Source organism: Balaenoptera acutorostrata, chromosome 8 (genome assembly GCF_949987535.1).
Source record: "Balaenoptera acutorostrata chromosome 8, mBalAcu1.1, whole genome shotgun sequence".
Classification (NCBI taxonomy): domain Eukaryota; kingdom Metazoa; phylum Chordata; class Mammalia; order Artiodactyla; family Balaenopteridae; genus Balaenoptera; species Balaenoptera acutorostrata.
This window is the reverse complement of record NC_080071.1, coordinates 71,628,598-71,646,289: the sequence shown is the minus strand read 5'-3', so window position 1 is coordinate 71,646,289 and position 17,692 is coordinate 71,628,598. Positions and strand designations below refer to the sequence as shown.

The 17,692-nt window shown below is 36.5% G+C and overlaps 1 protein-coding gene across 1 annotated transcript in view; it reads right to left on the bottom strand.

Annotated features, from left to right (window-relative positions):
• The window catches only part of SPAG16 (sperm associated antigen 16), a 913,876-nt gene that overhangs the window by 274,800 nt on the left and 621,384 nt on the right, over positions 1 to 17,692 (bottom strand). The window contains exon 14 of the mRNA XM_007187870.2: positions 8,860 to 8,925. Coding sequence (XP_007187932.2) covers positions 8,860 to 8,925 — 66 coding nt within the window. The remainder of the gene's footprint in view (positions 1 to 8,859; positions 8,926 to 17,692) is intronic.

The window sequence follows — 17,692 nt, the reverse complement described above, 5'->3', positions numbered from 1 at the left end:
GAAATATCCGGTCAAACCAGTCTCTCTCCTTGTTAGAACAAGATTTGATTTTTTTATTCACCTAAATCATTTCCACAAATATTTACAGAGCACTTACTAAGAGTTTTAACATCTTTATTGGAGTATAATTGCTTTACAATGGTGTGTTAGTTTCTGCTTTATAACAAAGTGAATCAGCCATACATATACATATATCCCCATATCTCCTCCCTCTTGCATCTCCCTCCCACCCTCCCTATCCCACCCCTCTAGGTGGTCACAAAGCACCGAGCTGATCTCCCTGTGCTATGTGGCTGCTTCCCACTAGCCATCTATTTTACCTTTGGTAGTGTATATATGTCCATGCCACTCTCTCACTTCGTCCCAGCTTACCCTTCCCCCTCCCCATGTCCTCAAGTCCATTCTCTAGTAGGTCTGCATCTTTATAGCAGTTACTTCTTGAAGTATGGATTCATAGGGTCACATTCACCCCCAAACACAAAATTAAGTGGAGAAAATCACATTAAAGGGGATAATTAAATTTTCTTGTCATTATGCTTATGAGTAAATTGGTGTGACAATTCTTTTTGCTCTAATTATGTGATTCAGGGATAATGTATGATACATTAGGCATTATTCATATATGTAAAACGAGCTCTTGAAAAACTCAAGCTATTTACCATGCATGTAGTTTTTCAAACTTTTTAAATCTCAAGCAAGTTTAGACTGACTACAATTAATCATGACTAGAGAAAAATGTATAATTTTATATTGATATTTTGATATTATTTAAAACATTTTTGTACTGTGAAAATCATTTAAATAAGACTTCATTGTACTGGAAGACCAGTTGCCTAAATGGCCAAATACTCTGAGCAGTGACACTGTTTCTTATAAAAGTAGTAAATATATTTTGAACAATTTTTGGCAGCTGTATGCTCAAAACAAACATGGACAATCTGAAACGTGTCATAAATTTTAAAATAATACTTGAAGATCAATAGGATAAAATAAATTTAATCATATCACAGCAAACATTGTCCAAAGAATGTCCTCTAAAATACCACTTGAGTTCTGACCTGTGTTGGCTTTCTAATATTTCCTAATCAATGAATATTTATTGGTTACTTTCTGTACCAAGAATTATGCCAAGGGCGATGGGGTAAAAAATATTAAGGTATTATTCAGCCAAAAGAATCTATTGTGCTTCTCATAGCCAGGGCATTTTTGTATAAATAAACATTTATGAGGTTACTCTAAAACGGCCTCAACCATTCCACATTTAACCAATAAGAACGACCTAAGTTAACGATTATCTATTAGATGTAAGATATTCCACCTGCTTCATCTAATCCTTGTCCACTCCATGCGCCCTGTTCTTCTAACATTGCCACACCTCCACCATCTCAGGAACTTGGCCTTTGCTGTTGCCTTTGCTTGAGTTTTCCTTCAAATCATTGCTTGGTTTTCTTAAATGTCATTCTCTCGGAGAGTCCTTCTCTGACCATTTCATTATAAGCTCCAATTCTTACCTCATGACTCTTTACCCTAATTGATTCTGGATAGATAACACTTATTATTCTTGAGACTATTCATGTGTTTACTTGTTTAATGTCTCTGGTTCTTACCACAATATAAGGTCCATAAGGATAGAACTTGGTATAGTTCATTGCTGAACCTTTAATATTTAGAGCAGTGTCCAGGACATAGTAGGTGCTCAGTAAAGAGCTACGTTGAAATTCCATTATTAAACTTTTTATATATGCCAAAATATTTTAAGTCCTCTAAAGAATATCTATATATGTATATATATAGATATATAGATATACACATACACACAAATTATCAGTTTCATAGTCAAAGAAGAAGTCAAGAAATATGGCATGATCATGTTGTTTCTAATTTTCTTGGAACCATCAAGAAAACTACAAACGCAGAAATCACCTCTATCCAACTAGGGAAGTTATTGAAGGTTAAACTTTGGCGACAGGGTAATATCTTAAATGTATTGTTTCTTCTTTGTCATACGCAGTGTTAAATTTCTGAGAACAAAACAAAGTAGAACTAAAGAACCTCTATCAATTTATTACACTTAAAAATATTCTCTAATTAATCTCTGAATATCTGCTCACACAAACTTTTTATCCTTCACTTTTGTTTGTGTCACATTTTTCTATCAAAAATTATTTTTTCTTCACAAAATGTTAGGGCAAGAAGGTTACTTTCTGAAAGATTTAGTTTAAGAATATATACTATGGCATTAGTTTAAAAGATATGAAGTTAATTTTTAATATGTAGGAATTATTGAAATCAAATATTATATAAAATGAAAATGTCATGTTCCACATGCTTTAATTTTCTGTTCTGCTGTTGTCTCCAGTTTCCCCAGATAGAACCTGCTTCAGTGTTTTTCACCATATATCTAAAAGTTTTGACTTATGCATCATCTAGGTGCAGTAATGAATAAGAACTGACATCAAATATCAATATTATTGGCCCAGCTAAATGGTAGTTGACATCAAGTTGTATTGCTAAAGAAGTAAACAAAATTAAATTCTTTTGGTGTGTAAGTACTGCCTGACATCATTTGTCCTTCAGAAGATCAATGGCTGCATGACCTAAACGTTATTTGTATTTCTTTATATAAAATGGCCAAAGATGGATACTAAGCACTTTCTGTTTGAGATTGGTTAAAAATAAACAAAATTCAGAATATCAGAAATTGAGCTTCCTTTGCTAAAATGGAGTGAGGATAACTTTTTAGGTAGGCAATTGTAGTATTTACTTTTTCATGATTTTTTAAAAAGATAATTAATGCATTTATATCCACATACTAGTAACTTGGGAAAAGCAATTAATCTATTCCAGATCAAATTTAAAACTCTTAATTGCCTAATTATTAAATGGTATACTATGATATGAAATGGACAAAATACTCCTATGGAGGTTTATGCCCATTTTTTTTTTAAGTGGAATTTAGCTCAAGTTTAATACAATTCCATAATTTCTTATTTAGAATAGTTTTAGAATTTCATTTTCTTATTTTTGTTAAAGTATGAAATATATACTGCAGCTTTATAACATTTATATTATATTAAATAAAATTAAATTATAGGATAGAAGAAAGTCATATATTTGTGTGTGGTTGTTCTTTTATTTATGTCTACTTATTTGAACACAAATGGCTAGAAAGAAATATTAGCTCCAAGAATAATAGTAGTAGTAGTAATAATAATAATGATAGTAATAGTAGGAGTGGTAGGAGTAGAAGTGATAGTAATAGCATTTTCGATTTGCCAGGTACTATGTTAAACACTTTATATGTATTATCAAATATTCACTGTTCTTTATATCATTCATTTTTACAAAAGAACTAAATGATTTACTCAAGATTATACATCTTCTCAGCCATAAAAAGGAATGAAATTGTGCAAATTGCAGAGACATGGATGGACCTAGAGATGGTCATACAGAGTGAAGTAAGTCAGAAAGAGAAAAACAAATATGGTATAATATTGCTTATATGTGGAATCTAGAAAAATGATACAGATGAACTTATTTGCAAAGCAGAAACAGAGACCCAGACGTAGAGAATGGACTGGACGTATGGATCCCAGGGGTGGCGGGGGGGGTGAGTCGGATGATTCACCACTATGTATAAAATAGATAACTAATGTGAAACTGCTGTATAGCACAGGGAACTTTACTCAGTACTCTGTGGTGACCTAAATGGGAAGGAAATCCAAAAAAGAGGGGATATATATAGACATATAGATGATCCACTTTGCTGTATACCAGAAACTAACACAACACTGTAAAGCAACTATACACACACATACACACGGTATATATGGGGCGATACACATGTGAGAGCTGGCAGGGCAGAGAGGAGGAGACACTGGTCTGCAGCAGCAGCTTCTACTACCAGCCCTTGGGGCACTCAGTCCTGTGCTCAAGCAATCACTGTCAATGACAAAGTGACTACTGAAGTTATAATTGTATTAAATTAATGCTAATAATTTGGATACTTTATTTTACTTCTGGCTGCTCGGGTAACGTTAGCCCTTAACCCAGCATATATGGTTTTTTCCCTTTTTTTTTTTTTTTTTCTTTCTGGGTACAGCTGTAAAATATTTGGAAATATAGGAAATGTGTTATTCTTGCAGCCTTGATATTCATGGTGGATTGTAAAATATACATTTTTGTGAGATATCAAAGATTAAGATTATTTCGATAACATTATTTACAGATTTAAAAGATGTGGTTATCACAAGTCTGTTGAGGGGGAAAACTACTGCATAAAATAACTAACTTGGAATAAATATTTTGCATCAGTTTGGAAAAAAAAATTAATGAGAAAAAAAAAAAGATTATACATCTTGTGAATGGCAAAGCCAGGATCCAAAATGTACTAGGAGACAAGTATAACTGCAATTGGGTAATTTTCCAGTGCTCCAAAGTTATGGAACACTATGATTTATAGAAGCTTTCTAAGGAGCAACTAATCTATTGTGAGAATTATCAATAAATGAGTTTGTGTCTTGCAGTTCAATATCCACAGGACTTTGAAAGCCAGTAAAGTTGAAATAAATAAGATGCAATGATACAATACTGTAATGAAATCCTTGTGCTTTCATTTGTCTAAAACTCTGCATTTATTCATCACATTTTTTAATATTAAGTATGCAAAATAAGCTATACTAGATGCTGGAGCTATTGAGCCAAACAAGATTTAAAATGTCTTGTGATAAGATGCTGAGTAAGATTTTAGCTGATTAGAGCTCTCAATGAAGTGGAAATATTGTACTGGCTTTACTTAGAGCTGGAAGACACGTATCTTTAGAAAAGCAATGCTTGAAATTGAGATTTTGGAAGTGATGCATTTACAGTTAAGGACAAAGTGCTCGCAGTTTGACTTCGGGAGTATGCGACTGAGGATAAAGAAGTGTTGGAGGAAAAGTGGTCAACAAGAAGGTGATCAGAGTGCTGCATGGGCCATATGTGTAGGGAAAGACGGTGATTCAGGAACTCTAGCCTTCAAAGAATGAGGGAGAGTGACCGGGAGCTTCCCGTAGTGAAGCACGGCAGTGAATCTACCTTAGGACTTCAGTGGGGTTATGGCACATTTTGATTTTAAAATATCTCACTTGATCCATGATCCATGACTTAATTCTGAAAGTCCAATCTGCCCTCAATGACTTTTGAACTAAAGCTGACCTAGCCCACACTTCCTGGGGCAACTCTTTATCAGACAACTTGAGTCCATAACCTCTGATACCTGTGGATAGGAAGCTCAGGGTAAGATACCTAGGGCTAGGAAATGCAGAGTGGACTTAATCTTTTTTCTATACTATCATATTTTATGAGTATTTGGCTTTTTGAGTTTTCATTTTGATATAGTCATTTTGATTCTATGGCCATTTTGACATGCAGAATGTGATTGTTATACTGATTTCTGTTATTGATAGGTGCCCAGGCCAGCATGTTTTCCCTTATTACATAGACTCTCATCTTCAAAGAGCTGTGTTTGTCCCTTAATCTTATCCCATTACCCTTCCTCTCTCTCACACACCCTTCTACTCCATCCTCTAATGATCCAAATACACGATCAACCAATTCCCCTGTAATGCCACTCTCTGTTCCAAACACTTCCTTCACCTCCTTGGCCTGAATTACTTCTCATAGTTACACTCTTCTTCAAGTTCTCTAAAACAGGAAATTATTTCTCTTGCCCTCCACATGACTCAAGGCCAACAGAGGGGGTATCTACTTTACTACAAATTACTATTAAACCCCTTTCCCTCTTATTTGCTTAAAACTCCCAGCCACTGAAAAGATAAAACTGATAGACTTCACTCTCTGTCACCATATTCATGGCAGTTACAGTTTCCATGGAATTATACAGGTGGGAAACAAGTTAGAATTTGACTAGTCTTCTATTAAGGCTATATATTATATCATTCACTTCAAAATCAAAATATCCATATTTATATAATTAGTTGCAATAAAGATATACACCTCTACATTAAAATAATCAATATAACAGTATTTGAATAAAACAACAGGTCAGTTAAAAGAGGTGAGAATAGTACTCGAGGTAGGTCTGAAGTTTCCTTTCATGAGCTGGTTAGACCTCTAGAACTACTAGCAGTTTCTTTGATTCTACACAGCCTTTCAATTTCGTTTAATAACTAATGAATTGACACTAAATTCCCAGCTTGGATGTGTGAAATGGAGGTAACTATTCCCAAGGCAAGATGCACTGGTATTCTAATAGAGTTGACTTACAGTGTTCACCTGGCCTTACCAGGCAGGCACAGCCTAGGCATCCTGACTATGTGTCTCTCAGAACAGCTGGGAATGTCCACAGAGAGAGAAGGACACCCACCCCACCATAACATCACTCTAGAAGAGGACCAGAAAGAGTTTCCAGAAGGCTTGATGGAATCCCTACCCTAGTCAGACTATGGGTCAATTTCCTGGAAAACTGAAGGCCGGGGAGATTCCCACTGATAGGAATACCCTGCTCATTTTCTTGCTATGTATTTTTACATAGTTTAAAAAAATCTTTTACTTACATTGAATTGTATGTGTCTATTAATATTATTCCAGCAATTACTGTCAACTTTTAAAAAATATTTTGGTTTTGCTTTACAAAATTGACCTAATAAAAAGCTTTCATAGGTCCTTAAAGTGTTTCATTAACAGATTACTTTTAAAAGAGGTTTTAAATAAATGTGTATCTCCAACAGAAAAATCGGTCTGAGATGAAGACATCAGAGCCCTAATATTATAACATAAAAATAAAATTCAATTTATACAGCTTTACAGAACCATATATATATATACTGTATATTGTATATTTGTTTCCATGATTCTTGGTTGCTAGCTGGATAACACTGAGTTTTACATTTTTTATTTCTGCTTACAAATGTAAAATTGTAGACTTTTCCTAAAATTGTGTTTATGTAAACAGCTGAACGCATTTTTAACTGATAATGTAACTTGAATGCATATCCCTAAGGCATCAGACAATTAGCAGAGCTAATACTAAATAATTCAAATCTCTGCCTGCCATGTATGTACTGCATAATACATTTATGACCACAACTTTGCCTGAGGTTTGAATGTGTACTGTGTCATGATGCCATGTCCTTGAGACATCCTGGAAGTCTTTCAGTTACTGCTGCCTCCTCCCTCTTGACATTCCCTACCAGGTACGTGAAATACGACAGTTTTCAAAACAGTTGACATGAGTGATGGAAAATTTTACTTAAGAGTGTCATTCATCATAACAAAACATCACTTCCTTAATAGTTTATTAACTATTTCCAGTGAAGATGAGATAAATTAATGGAAAAATTCAATGAGGCTTTGGGATAGTGATTTGGAATAGTGTTGTAATAGTCCCTTTGGTATGAACAAAGTGTGTAAGCAAAAACGGGTTAGCCACTTTGATATTGGACACCTGGACCTCATATTCATTATCCTGCTTTTGAAATATACATAATTAACGTATGTGTCCCTTGATTGCTGACTGAGTAAGTCTAATTTGGCTATTTCCATATTTATTAATTTTACTATTTAGGATGTTAAATGGTACATCTTTTTCAGCTATGATATTGCTTACCAAAATAAATGCCTGACTTACAAAATATTAGTTTACTTCATTTTAGCTTCTATTTAATTTTCCTAGGGTATGTGAAGCTCTAAGCCACTTAATAGATTTTTTAGCATAAATATTCTATCATGTGGGTCCATAGTGCTTAAATGGTTCTATACTCTGCTAGAAATAAAATCTTACTTGGTATTTAGAACTAATCCATAATATATTGGCTCAACAGAGTCAATCAAATGGAAATTCCTTACTAAGACAAATTTGTTAGAATTTAATTTTAGTTGAGCCAATCATGAACATTCCAGGGCTGACGACACCAGCACAATTTCAGTTGAGGTAAACAACATTCCTTTAGTAGAAATGATTTTTAGTGAATATTTTTCTCTCTCTGAAAGAATAACTGCATGATAGTAATGGAGTTTTGACTAAGCTGTCATTTTGAAGTTAGATGTAGGTGATCTATCAGATTTCTTTTTTAGCTAATTGGAAAAGAAAGAGGAGTATGGAATTAAGATTTACACTCTCCTGGCAACTTAGAGCCAAATTAAAATGTTAGCTATAATTAAATCATAGAGTTTGAAGGGACTTGAGAGGTCATCTATCTAGTCAAATTGCTTTCATCTGAGAAGGAACAAACTTAAATCATCCTTCCATGATTACTATCTGAACTCTTTTAGAGACAACCCCAATTGGCACAGAAACTCAAAGCCATGTTTAACAATCTTCATCACTGGTGAAATCATCCTGATACCTACATATCTCAAACTGCAGATAAATATTTATGCTATGTCATCAGTTTACATAAAGAAAGACATATGTGAAACCTGTCCATGAGGAACTGAAGAACTGTCAAATCAAGGTTGCTCTATTCTAACCTGAAGAAAGGCCCTATTTCTTTAACATTTTTTATAGGTTTCCTTTCAAGCATTTTCATTATTTTATGATTTTACTTTAAAATTTACAAGTTTATATCCCACTTACTTTCTTGAAGCCCACATTAGACAAAAAGCTTTTTAAAAATGTGGTTAAGTGGAGTTAAGTACAATAGGAGATTACCTCCTTGTTTCTACCACTGTATAGTGTGTGTATTTTAAACTTCTGTAACCCTATACTACATATATATTTTTTTCACTGCTATAATTAATTCTCAAATTTGTTCTCTCACCCTGTTAAGGTACCATTTTTCTCTGGAACTCTGTTTCATTAAAATGAATTTGTATATATGAAGCAGTAAAATAATTTATTGGGAGAACTGAACTCACCCTAGGAGTGAAGGTGGCATCATTGATGGAATGCATGTGACCATAGAGGGACTGCTCACATTTACCCTAAGAAAATAAAGCAGAAATACAAATCAAATAAATTCAATTTAATATGTGAAAAGAAAAGGAAAGATAACAGATCTTATTTGTTTCAAAGTAATGTTTAAGTCCATAAATAAAACTAATACATACTCATGGGAGAAAAGGCTAGCTTTTGCTGTCAGCTACCATTCAGAATCAGACAGGGCTGTGCTGGTGCGTGTGCCAACAGCGTTAGTATCTACACTGAAATTCCAGGGTCCTCACTTTTTTTCTTAAAATGTGATGATCCATTTATTTATTTATTTATTTATTTACGGCTGTGTTGGGTCTTCGTTTCTGTGCGAGGGCTTTCTCTAGTTGTGGCAAGCGGGGGCCACTCTTCATCGCGGTGCGCGGGCCTCTCACTATCGCGGCCTCTCTTGTTGCCTCTCTTGTTGCGGGGCACGGGCTCCAGATGCGCAGGCTCAGTAATTGTGGCTCACGGGCCCAGTTGCTCCGTGGCATGTGGGATCTTCCCAGACCAGGGCTCGAACCCGTGTCCCCTGCATTGGCAGGCAGATTCTCAACCGCTGCGCCACCAGGGAAGCCCAGGGTCCTCACTTTTATACCACTGAGCCGGTGGTGAACTCTCACTAACTGACTCTATTCTGCAATTAACATAGCTTTGAAGCCATGGTGCCAAGTAGTGAAGCCCTTATAGAAAGCCCTTGTTTTCAGCACATTTTCCCCACTGCTGAGGGTGTGGGGTTCTTTCTCCTTTTTAATCACAAGATCACATTTTAATTCATAAATTTTCACAGTTTGGTATTAATAGCATTACAAGTATAAAAAAAAATGTTACAAATGTGCCCAGTAGTCTTTTTAACAGAAAATAAGCATTTGTTTTGTGAAAACCATACTTTGCATCTACCCATTCAGGTCATCTTTTCCAAAGAATAGCTAAAACTAAAATTCAATTTAACCACAAAATTTCCAAGTTTTAGTTTAAACAATTTTAAGAAAAATGGGCCCATAACACATTACAAAAAGGATTTAAATGTGGGACCTTTCATTTCGACAGTGATGTTCAAAAAGCATTCTTACCTATCTTAGGGAAATAACTCAAATCCCATAGAAGAACCAGGGAACAGAGAAAGTTATATCTGGAATGTTGTTTGTAGATTCTTGTTATGGGCCGAAATTCCGATTTCATTCAACAGTGTATTATTCATTTAACAAATATCTTTGAGCAATTAATATATGTTCAGCACAATTCTAGGTGCTTAGAATATGTCAGTGAATAAAACAAAGAACCTTGTCTTCAATGACCTTACATTCCAGGGGGAGAGGGAAAGTACAAAGGTACAAAGTGTGTTAGAAGATAAGAAATATTTTTAAAAGGTACAAAGTGTGTTAGAAGATAGTAAATATTGTGGAGAGAAGAAAAGTCAGGTAGGGTTAGGGGTGTCATGAGTCCTGGGATTGAAGGGCTAAGGGCAAACCCAATTATCAAGTAGATGATGGAGTTTGACCATGCTCAGAAAGCAGGGTTTGAACCAAGACTGAGGCAGTAAGGGAGTTAGGCAAGCAGACATCCGGAGGAAAAGCATTCCAGGAAGAAGAAAAGCTAGAACAAATCTCAATGTGGGAGTTTGCCTGGTGTGTTTCTGGAACAGCAAGGAGGCCAGTGTGGCTGGAGAGATGTCAGTCAGAAGGAGAGCAGGTTTACTCAAAAGGTTTCATCTACTTTCATTCACTACCTTGTGTTTACTTAGTCCTAAACCATTTAAGGCTGGAGGAGAGATTACAGATAAGACTGCAGAATGAGATATTAAAGATACAGGGTCATCATCATGCCCCCTCATTGTTGCAGAACATTCATGGAATAGCTTGGAACTAAGTGGAAAGGCTTTGTAACTAAACTTACTCAATCCTCATTACTGCCATTGCATTCAGCACATTATATTTCAAATATCTATTTACAGAATTAATGCATGCTGTTAATCCCTTTGTATAGAATGCAAAATTTCCCCACATGAATTTAAAATTCATAAGAATATGTTGAAATACTTTGGCACCCTCTCAGGATTCCCCTACCTAGGCTCTTCTGGTTCAGTATCTTGATACTGTTAATAACATTAAACCAATTATGCTGAGGACTTCCAATCATCCAAATTCCCAAAGTAGAGATAAATTACTTACAAAGCCAAAAAGGCAAAGTATAAGATGTTATGGTTATCTTTCATACATTATCTTAGGAGCGTTTATGGTTAATTCTTTTGAGAACTAATATAAATAGTTAAATAATATTATAGTTGTATAGTGAGTGTTAATATTTTAAAATATTTGTTAGTAAATTTGTCTTAAAATACTTTTTGCATTAATAAAAGTTTTATGTTTGGTCCTCTTCTAAACTGAGAACCTCTCAACTATTTGATTAATTGGTAAGGAAAATGGAGTTTTCTGATTCAAATCCTGAATGCCAAGTTTTAATTCAAAGTAGAATCTCTAAGGCACTCTTGAAAAGCCCTGGAAATATGGGGTTATAATGGAAATGCTGATGGACCACATTTGTGCTGCTATAACAAAACCTGACTCGAAGATAAATGTTTCATGAATTAAGAAAAGTTAAAAAAGCTTTTCTATCCAGCTTTGTTTCCAAGATAAAAGTGAATCTACTCTCTTTTAGTGGTACAGGGAATATGTGGGTTACTAATATTCTAGTCTTCAAACAGCCTTAATCAAAAGCAATACCCACACCAGGGCATTAAATTTCAGAATATCCTCTTTGATGAATTCTTGTCAGAATTGTTTTCTTTCAAAGAAGTGGAAAAAATGAAAAAAAGGAAAGAGTCTTACCAAAAAAAAAAAAAAAAAATCATGTAACCTAACGTGTCACTGCTCCAGTATTTGATTCTCTTAGAGAAGCTGTATGCAATAATGGTTTCCATTATTGGCTCTGGGGATAAAAACATCTGGAACTTAATTCTTGGCTCTGCTACCAAATAGCTATGTGAACTTAAACAGGTTGCTTCACTTCACTGTGCTTCAGTTGCCTCAGGTAATTCTCAAAACAAATCTATAGGTTAAACGCTATTACCCATGTCCAATGAGATAATGATATTTAACCTATAGGTCTGTTTTGAGAATTAAATGAGATAATGCATGTGAAATGTTGGAACAGTGCCTATCACAGAGTAAGAGCTTACAAATATTAGCTCTTAGTACATGCTAGATAGGCCACTGAAATAGTGATGATGTCCAAATCAACATCTCTACCCTCAGCTACCTATCTGTCTCCTTAAAGACCCCACAAAGGAGTCTTATCGGCATCAGTGCTGTTTTTTCTATTTGTCTCTCAGATTCATTCCCCATGTGGCACTTCCCTGCTCTGTGCCCTGATCTCTACTAACTACATCACTGTGGGCTCTCAGGTTCTCTGTCTTCTGGTTGGATTCAGTAAGAGAAAACCACCAGCAGGATATGGAAGAGTGGAACTATATAGAAGATGGATAAATGACCACTTCAGCTCCCTTCCTGTTCAGCTGTGATTTTCTTATTGGCTCTGCTATCTACCTAATTCCACTGCTTATGTTGTGCAGGTCCTCTCCAATGGCTACAACTCACACTGTTCAGTAATGTTCTCCTTCCCCAGCCCCTTCAGACCTAGTGGAAGTAATAGCTTTCTATTGTTCCTAGTGTTTGGGTGCTGTGCTTGGTCCCTTAACCCTGTTCACATTTCTGTAACCAGTCAACTTGAGTATACTCCATGTATCATCTGTTTCCTGCTTGTGACCTGCCTGATATAGCATGTTAGACATGATATGCAAAAGCAGACTTTTTGATTTACTACTTCCCAACTGCCTCTCTTGACCCTTGCCAAATCTTTCCCTTTAAGTAAATGGCATCACCAGTTGCTCAAACAAAAAACCTAGGCAGTCAAAAACCTGAGAATTGATTACCAACAAGGACCTACTGTATAGCACAGGGAACGCTGCTCAATATTCTGTGATAACCTAAATGGGAAAATAACTTGAAAAAGAATAGATACGTGTATAGTATAACTGAATCACTTTGCTGTACACCTGAAACTAACACAACATTGTTAATCAACTATGCTCCAATATAAAATAAAAATTTTAAAAAACCCCTGAGAATTAGAGTAACTCTCTTTCTTTCCCTACCTCCACCCCACCCCTAATCCAGTACATCCGTTCCTTCCTCAACGTACGCCCTTACTCCGCCCACCTCTGCTCTCCTCCTCTGTCACCACTCTGGTGCAGGACATCATCACATGGAGAAAGAGAACAGCAGGAGCATCCTTAGTCATCTCCTCGCTCCCACCCTCACCCTACCCGCCATCCATTTCTCTCTCAGCCACTGAAGTGATCAATACAACCTGAATCAGATCATGCCATGCTGCCGCCTACAGCCATCCAAACAATTACCGTTGCACTTACAATAAATTTTAAACTCTTTACTTAGTTCCAAAGGCTCTGTATTATTTGGCTTCTGTCTGCCTAGCTGACCTCATCCTTTACCATTCTCCCTTCTCACGCATTATGCTCCATGATTCTTTTCATGTTTTGATAAGGTCAGGGCTTTCTGAGCAGAGTACTGCACTTGGATGTCAAAAGATGCTTGAATAGCAACCCTGAAGATGGAGACTTCTGGAGAGATTTAGGGGTATCTCCCCCTGAGGCACTTGTTTACATTACAGTGGTGGGAAGTCTAAAGTCCTTCCCCTCCTCCTCCTATTGTGGATTTGCTTACATTTCAGAACAAAGGTTTCTCTTTCTCTTTCTACTGCAGTGGTGGAAGGGCACTGGGGTTCATAATGTGGTGGTTCCTTTCCATGGTACGTAACCCCACTGTACCCGCAGGGTACACCTGGTTCTCACTGCTTCTCCCCATGGGCAACTGGGGGATGGAAAATCAACATGAGCTGCTCTGTGAGCAAATAAATGGTGTGAGCTCTGATCCAGAAACCTCCTGTTTCCTGTCAGGATAAATAAATAACTATAGACACCAAAGCATAACACTGTCACACTGGCCTTTCTGTTCTAACAGGCCTAGCATGTTCCTGCCTTTGTACATCCTATTTTCTCTACCTTGGATGTTTCCAGGAAGCTGTACACATGCCCTCATCCTTCTTCCCATTCTCCTTTCAACTCCAATAGAACCTTTCCAGTGATGTCTGATATCAAATATTCTCCCCCCGCCCTTATATCTTCTCATTACAGTAGCAGAAATTTCTGTGAAACTGCTTTCCTTTTCCCCTTGGGCACTCAGCCAGACTCGAGGTCAGGTGCGGCCATGTGACTGAGTTCTGCCCAGTGAAACGTGGGCAATTGTGAAATAAGTCCAACATGGGCCTGGCCTGCGAAATATCCCACACAATCCTTTAAGCTCTTTATTGTTGTCTGTTTGCAGGCTGAAGGCAGAGGAGCTTCTGGAATATGGCAGAGCACAGATGGAAGGAGTCTGGGTTTCTGAACCACCACAAGGAGAAAAGCCACCGGTCAGGACCTGCTGACTGGACAGTCTATGAATGAGAACTAAGCTTCTACTGTATTAAGCCCGTGAGACCAGCGTTTAACTGTTTCAGCAGATGTTGGTACCCAACAAATAGGTCACCCTGCTTTGTTTCTTTTGTATCACTCATCATTAACTAAAATTACTTAATGAAATTAATAACAATAATAAACAAGTAATAAAATTACTTGTTTCCCTGTTTATTGTTAGTTTTCCACCCACTACAATTAAGTCCCATAAGAAAAAGTTGTTTGTCTTTTCCACCACTCTATCACCCCCAAAGCCCAAGACAGCTCTGATAAGATTTCATAAACAGTTGTTGAATGAAAAAGTAACCAGTTACATGAAGATCACAACTGAAAACTGGAAAAAATCTACACTCACCAGATATGCTTATTTTTTGGTAAATAGCTTGATCTTCTTTCCAACATTCATTTTTTAATCTTGATCAGTCATGACATGAAATGTACACTCACTGTCTTATTCCTTCCATTCCTTTGCCATAACTTGGTTCTAACCCAGTAGCATATTTAGCCACTGACTATGCCATTGTGTCTTAATGTTTTAAACAACTACATGGAGATAACTGATGACTCCAGGTAAAAAAGGCAGCTTTACATTTACTGAGTGCTTATTATGTACTTAAAGTGTTGTGCTAAGTGCTTTACTTTCATTATCACATTTAATTCTCAGAACAACTCAAGGAGATGGGTACTATTGTAATTCCCATTTTGGAGATGAGAAAACAGAAGCACTAATCCATGATGGCAGAAGCAAAGAATGCCAGAGCCAAGACAGTACCTCTGTTTTGTTGCAAAGTAATCTAACATTTTATGTGCAAGAAATTGAAGTGAGAAGATGGAGGCAACCTTTTAGTGCCATTTGCTAGTTTTTTTCCAGTGTTCTTCCTTTCTGGTAGATGTGTATCTCCTGCCCCCCCCCCACCCCCGTGGTTGTGTGGAGCCATGTAATGAGTTCTGGCCCAAGAGTTGTGAGTGGAAATGACATGTAGCGCCCTTCTCATGCTCTCTCCAACCACGCCTTTCTAGCATTTAATTAGAGGTACAACACCCTCCCTGGATATCTTTTTCCTGTGGCAGAAACCAGTACCATTCAAGGTGGCTGTGAGATGATCCTGGATCCCAGGTGAGTGTGATGAGCAGAGCTCTCCCTTCCAACTCACGGAGGACACAGACCACGAGCAAGGTATAAATGTTGCTGTGATTCGGAGACTGTGTTGCCGTAACACAACCTAGCATAACCTGACTGATGTAAACGCTATGGAAGAAGATTAATCTTACCTCTTTAATTATTAAAAGCTTTTCTTCTATCAATAGTGCCATGTGAAAAGTTGAAAAAAATACTAAATACTTACAGAAGCCTAATACTCAAAAGTTTAAAAACTCTTAAAAAATTAGGCCTAATATAAAATAATGAAATAATCATAAAATATAAAATCACAAATAATCATAAAATAAGCAACCAAACATACCATCACTAAAATCATTAAAGGACTGAGGTTCACAAACTTCCCTTCTCATTATAATGACTTATTTATTTAACCAATGGATTCAATATTCTTTTGAAAAAAAAATTAACGAACTTGAAAATATAAGATGAGCCTTCCCAACTCAGAAGATTTTGTTCGTTTTTTTTGTTTTTGTTTTTAAACAAGGCTGATATTAACCTTTTTCCTCCTGTGTAACAGATAAAAAACGAGTTTCAATAACCAACACAACTACCTTCTAAGACTCACCTAACCTACTTTTGTCTCTATAACCAACACAATCCAAAGTAAACTCTTTACGAAAACTGGATATGAGATCAGCAACTGGGTTTGCTCAATGGATATAGCTCTGACAAGTATAATCTTCCTCACTCATGTATACGACAAATTCAGTTTTGTTTGTTTGTTTCATATACTGAGTGGTGGTCTCCTCCTTTGACACCACAGAGAGGTTTAAGGGTGTGTTAGTTTGGGGCTGCCATAACAAAGTACCACAGACTTGGTGGCTTAAACAACAAAAAATTATTTTCTCATTCTTTTGAAGGCTAGAAGTCCCAAGATCAAGGTGTTGGCAGGGCTGGTTTCATTCTGAGGCCTCTTCTTGGCTGTATAAGGCTCTCTGCTCCCTGTGTCTTTACATGGTCTTCCATGTAAAGATAGATAGCCATCTATCTGTATGGATCTGTGTTCTAATCTCCTCTTCTTATAAGGACACTAGTCAAATTGATTAGGGTCCAACCCAATGAACTCATTTACCCTTAATTGCCTCTTTAAAGACCCTATTTCCAAATACAGTCCAATTCCAAGGTACTGGGGGCTAGGTCTTCAACAGGAATTTGAGGAGACATAATTCAGCCCATGACAAAGGGCTGGAGATATCTTAATACCACTATGCATAAAATATCTTAGGAGTGCAATAGCCATTGTGGCATTAGCTGGTTGCAAGAGTTAAACTGTGACATTATTTTACAGTATTTATTGTATTGTATATAGAATTTACATAATTATGTAAATACACTTTGAGCCAATATGCAATCTCAAAATGAAAAGTTGTATTTTTATGTCATATTTGGGCATATAGCTAAACAGATGAATACTATGCATGCACATAATGCAGTGGTTAATAGCACAGGATCTGGAGTAACACTGAATGTGAATTGAGGCTTTGCTGCTTATTGTGTCTTTGGAACACTCTGAGACTCAGTTTTCTCATCTGCAAAATAGGAATAATAAGAATATCTACATGATGGTGAGGTTTAAGCTAATTCATGTAAAGTGCTTAGACTGCTGCCTGGACACAGTAAGTGCTCAGTAAATGTTAATTATCGCATAGTAACAATATGCAGATTATAAATTTTGTGATAGCAGGATGACATCTATTATCTTCACTGCTTCATAATTATAACTGCAGAGACGTGCTGCCTCATGAGAGGTATTTAATAAGTAGTTTTTGAGTTAGTACACACACAGACACACACACAAACACACACACATAATAAGGCCATGCATAGGAAAGTTACTAAGTTTAGTACGTTTGCCCTTCATCAACTTTCTTTTCTTCACATGACCTCTGTGTTTTCAAGGCAATTCAGGCAAAAGGGTTAACCTCTCAGGACTTTTGATTTTACAAAACAGTCCTCATGGAGAGGAACTATAGGAAATGGAGCCCTAATAATTGAATTTCACACCCATTTGACCGTTGCACAGAATACAATTTTGTGCACTGATGTTTCTTGCCCACAGCACCCCTTGCACTTAGCCACCCCTCAG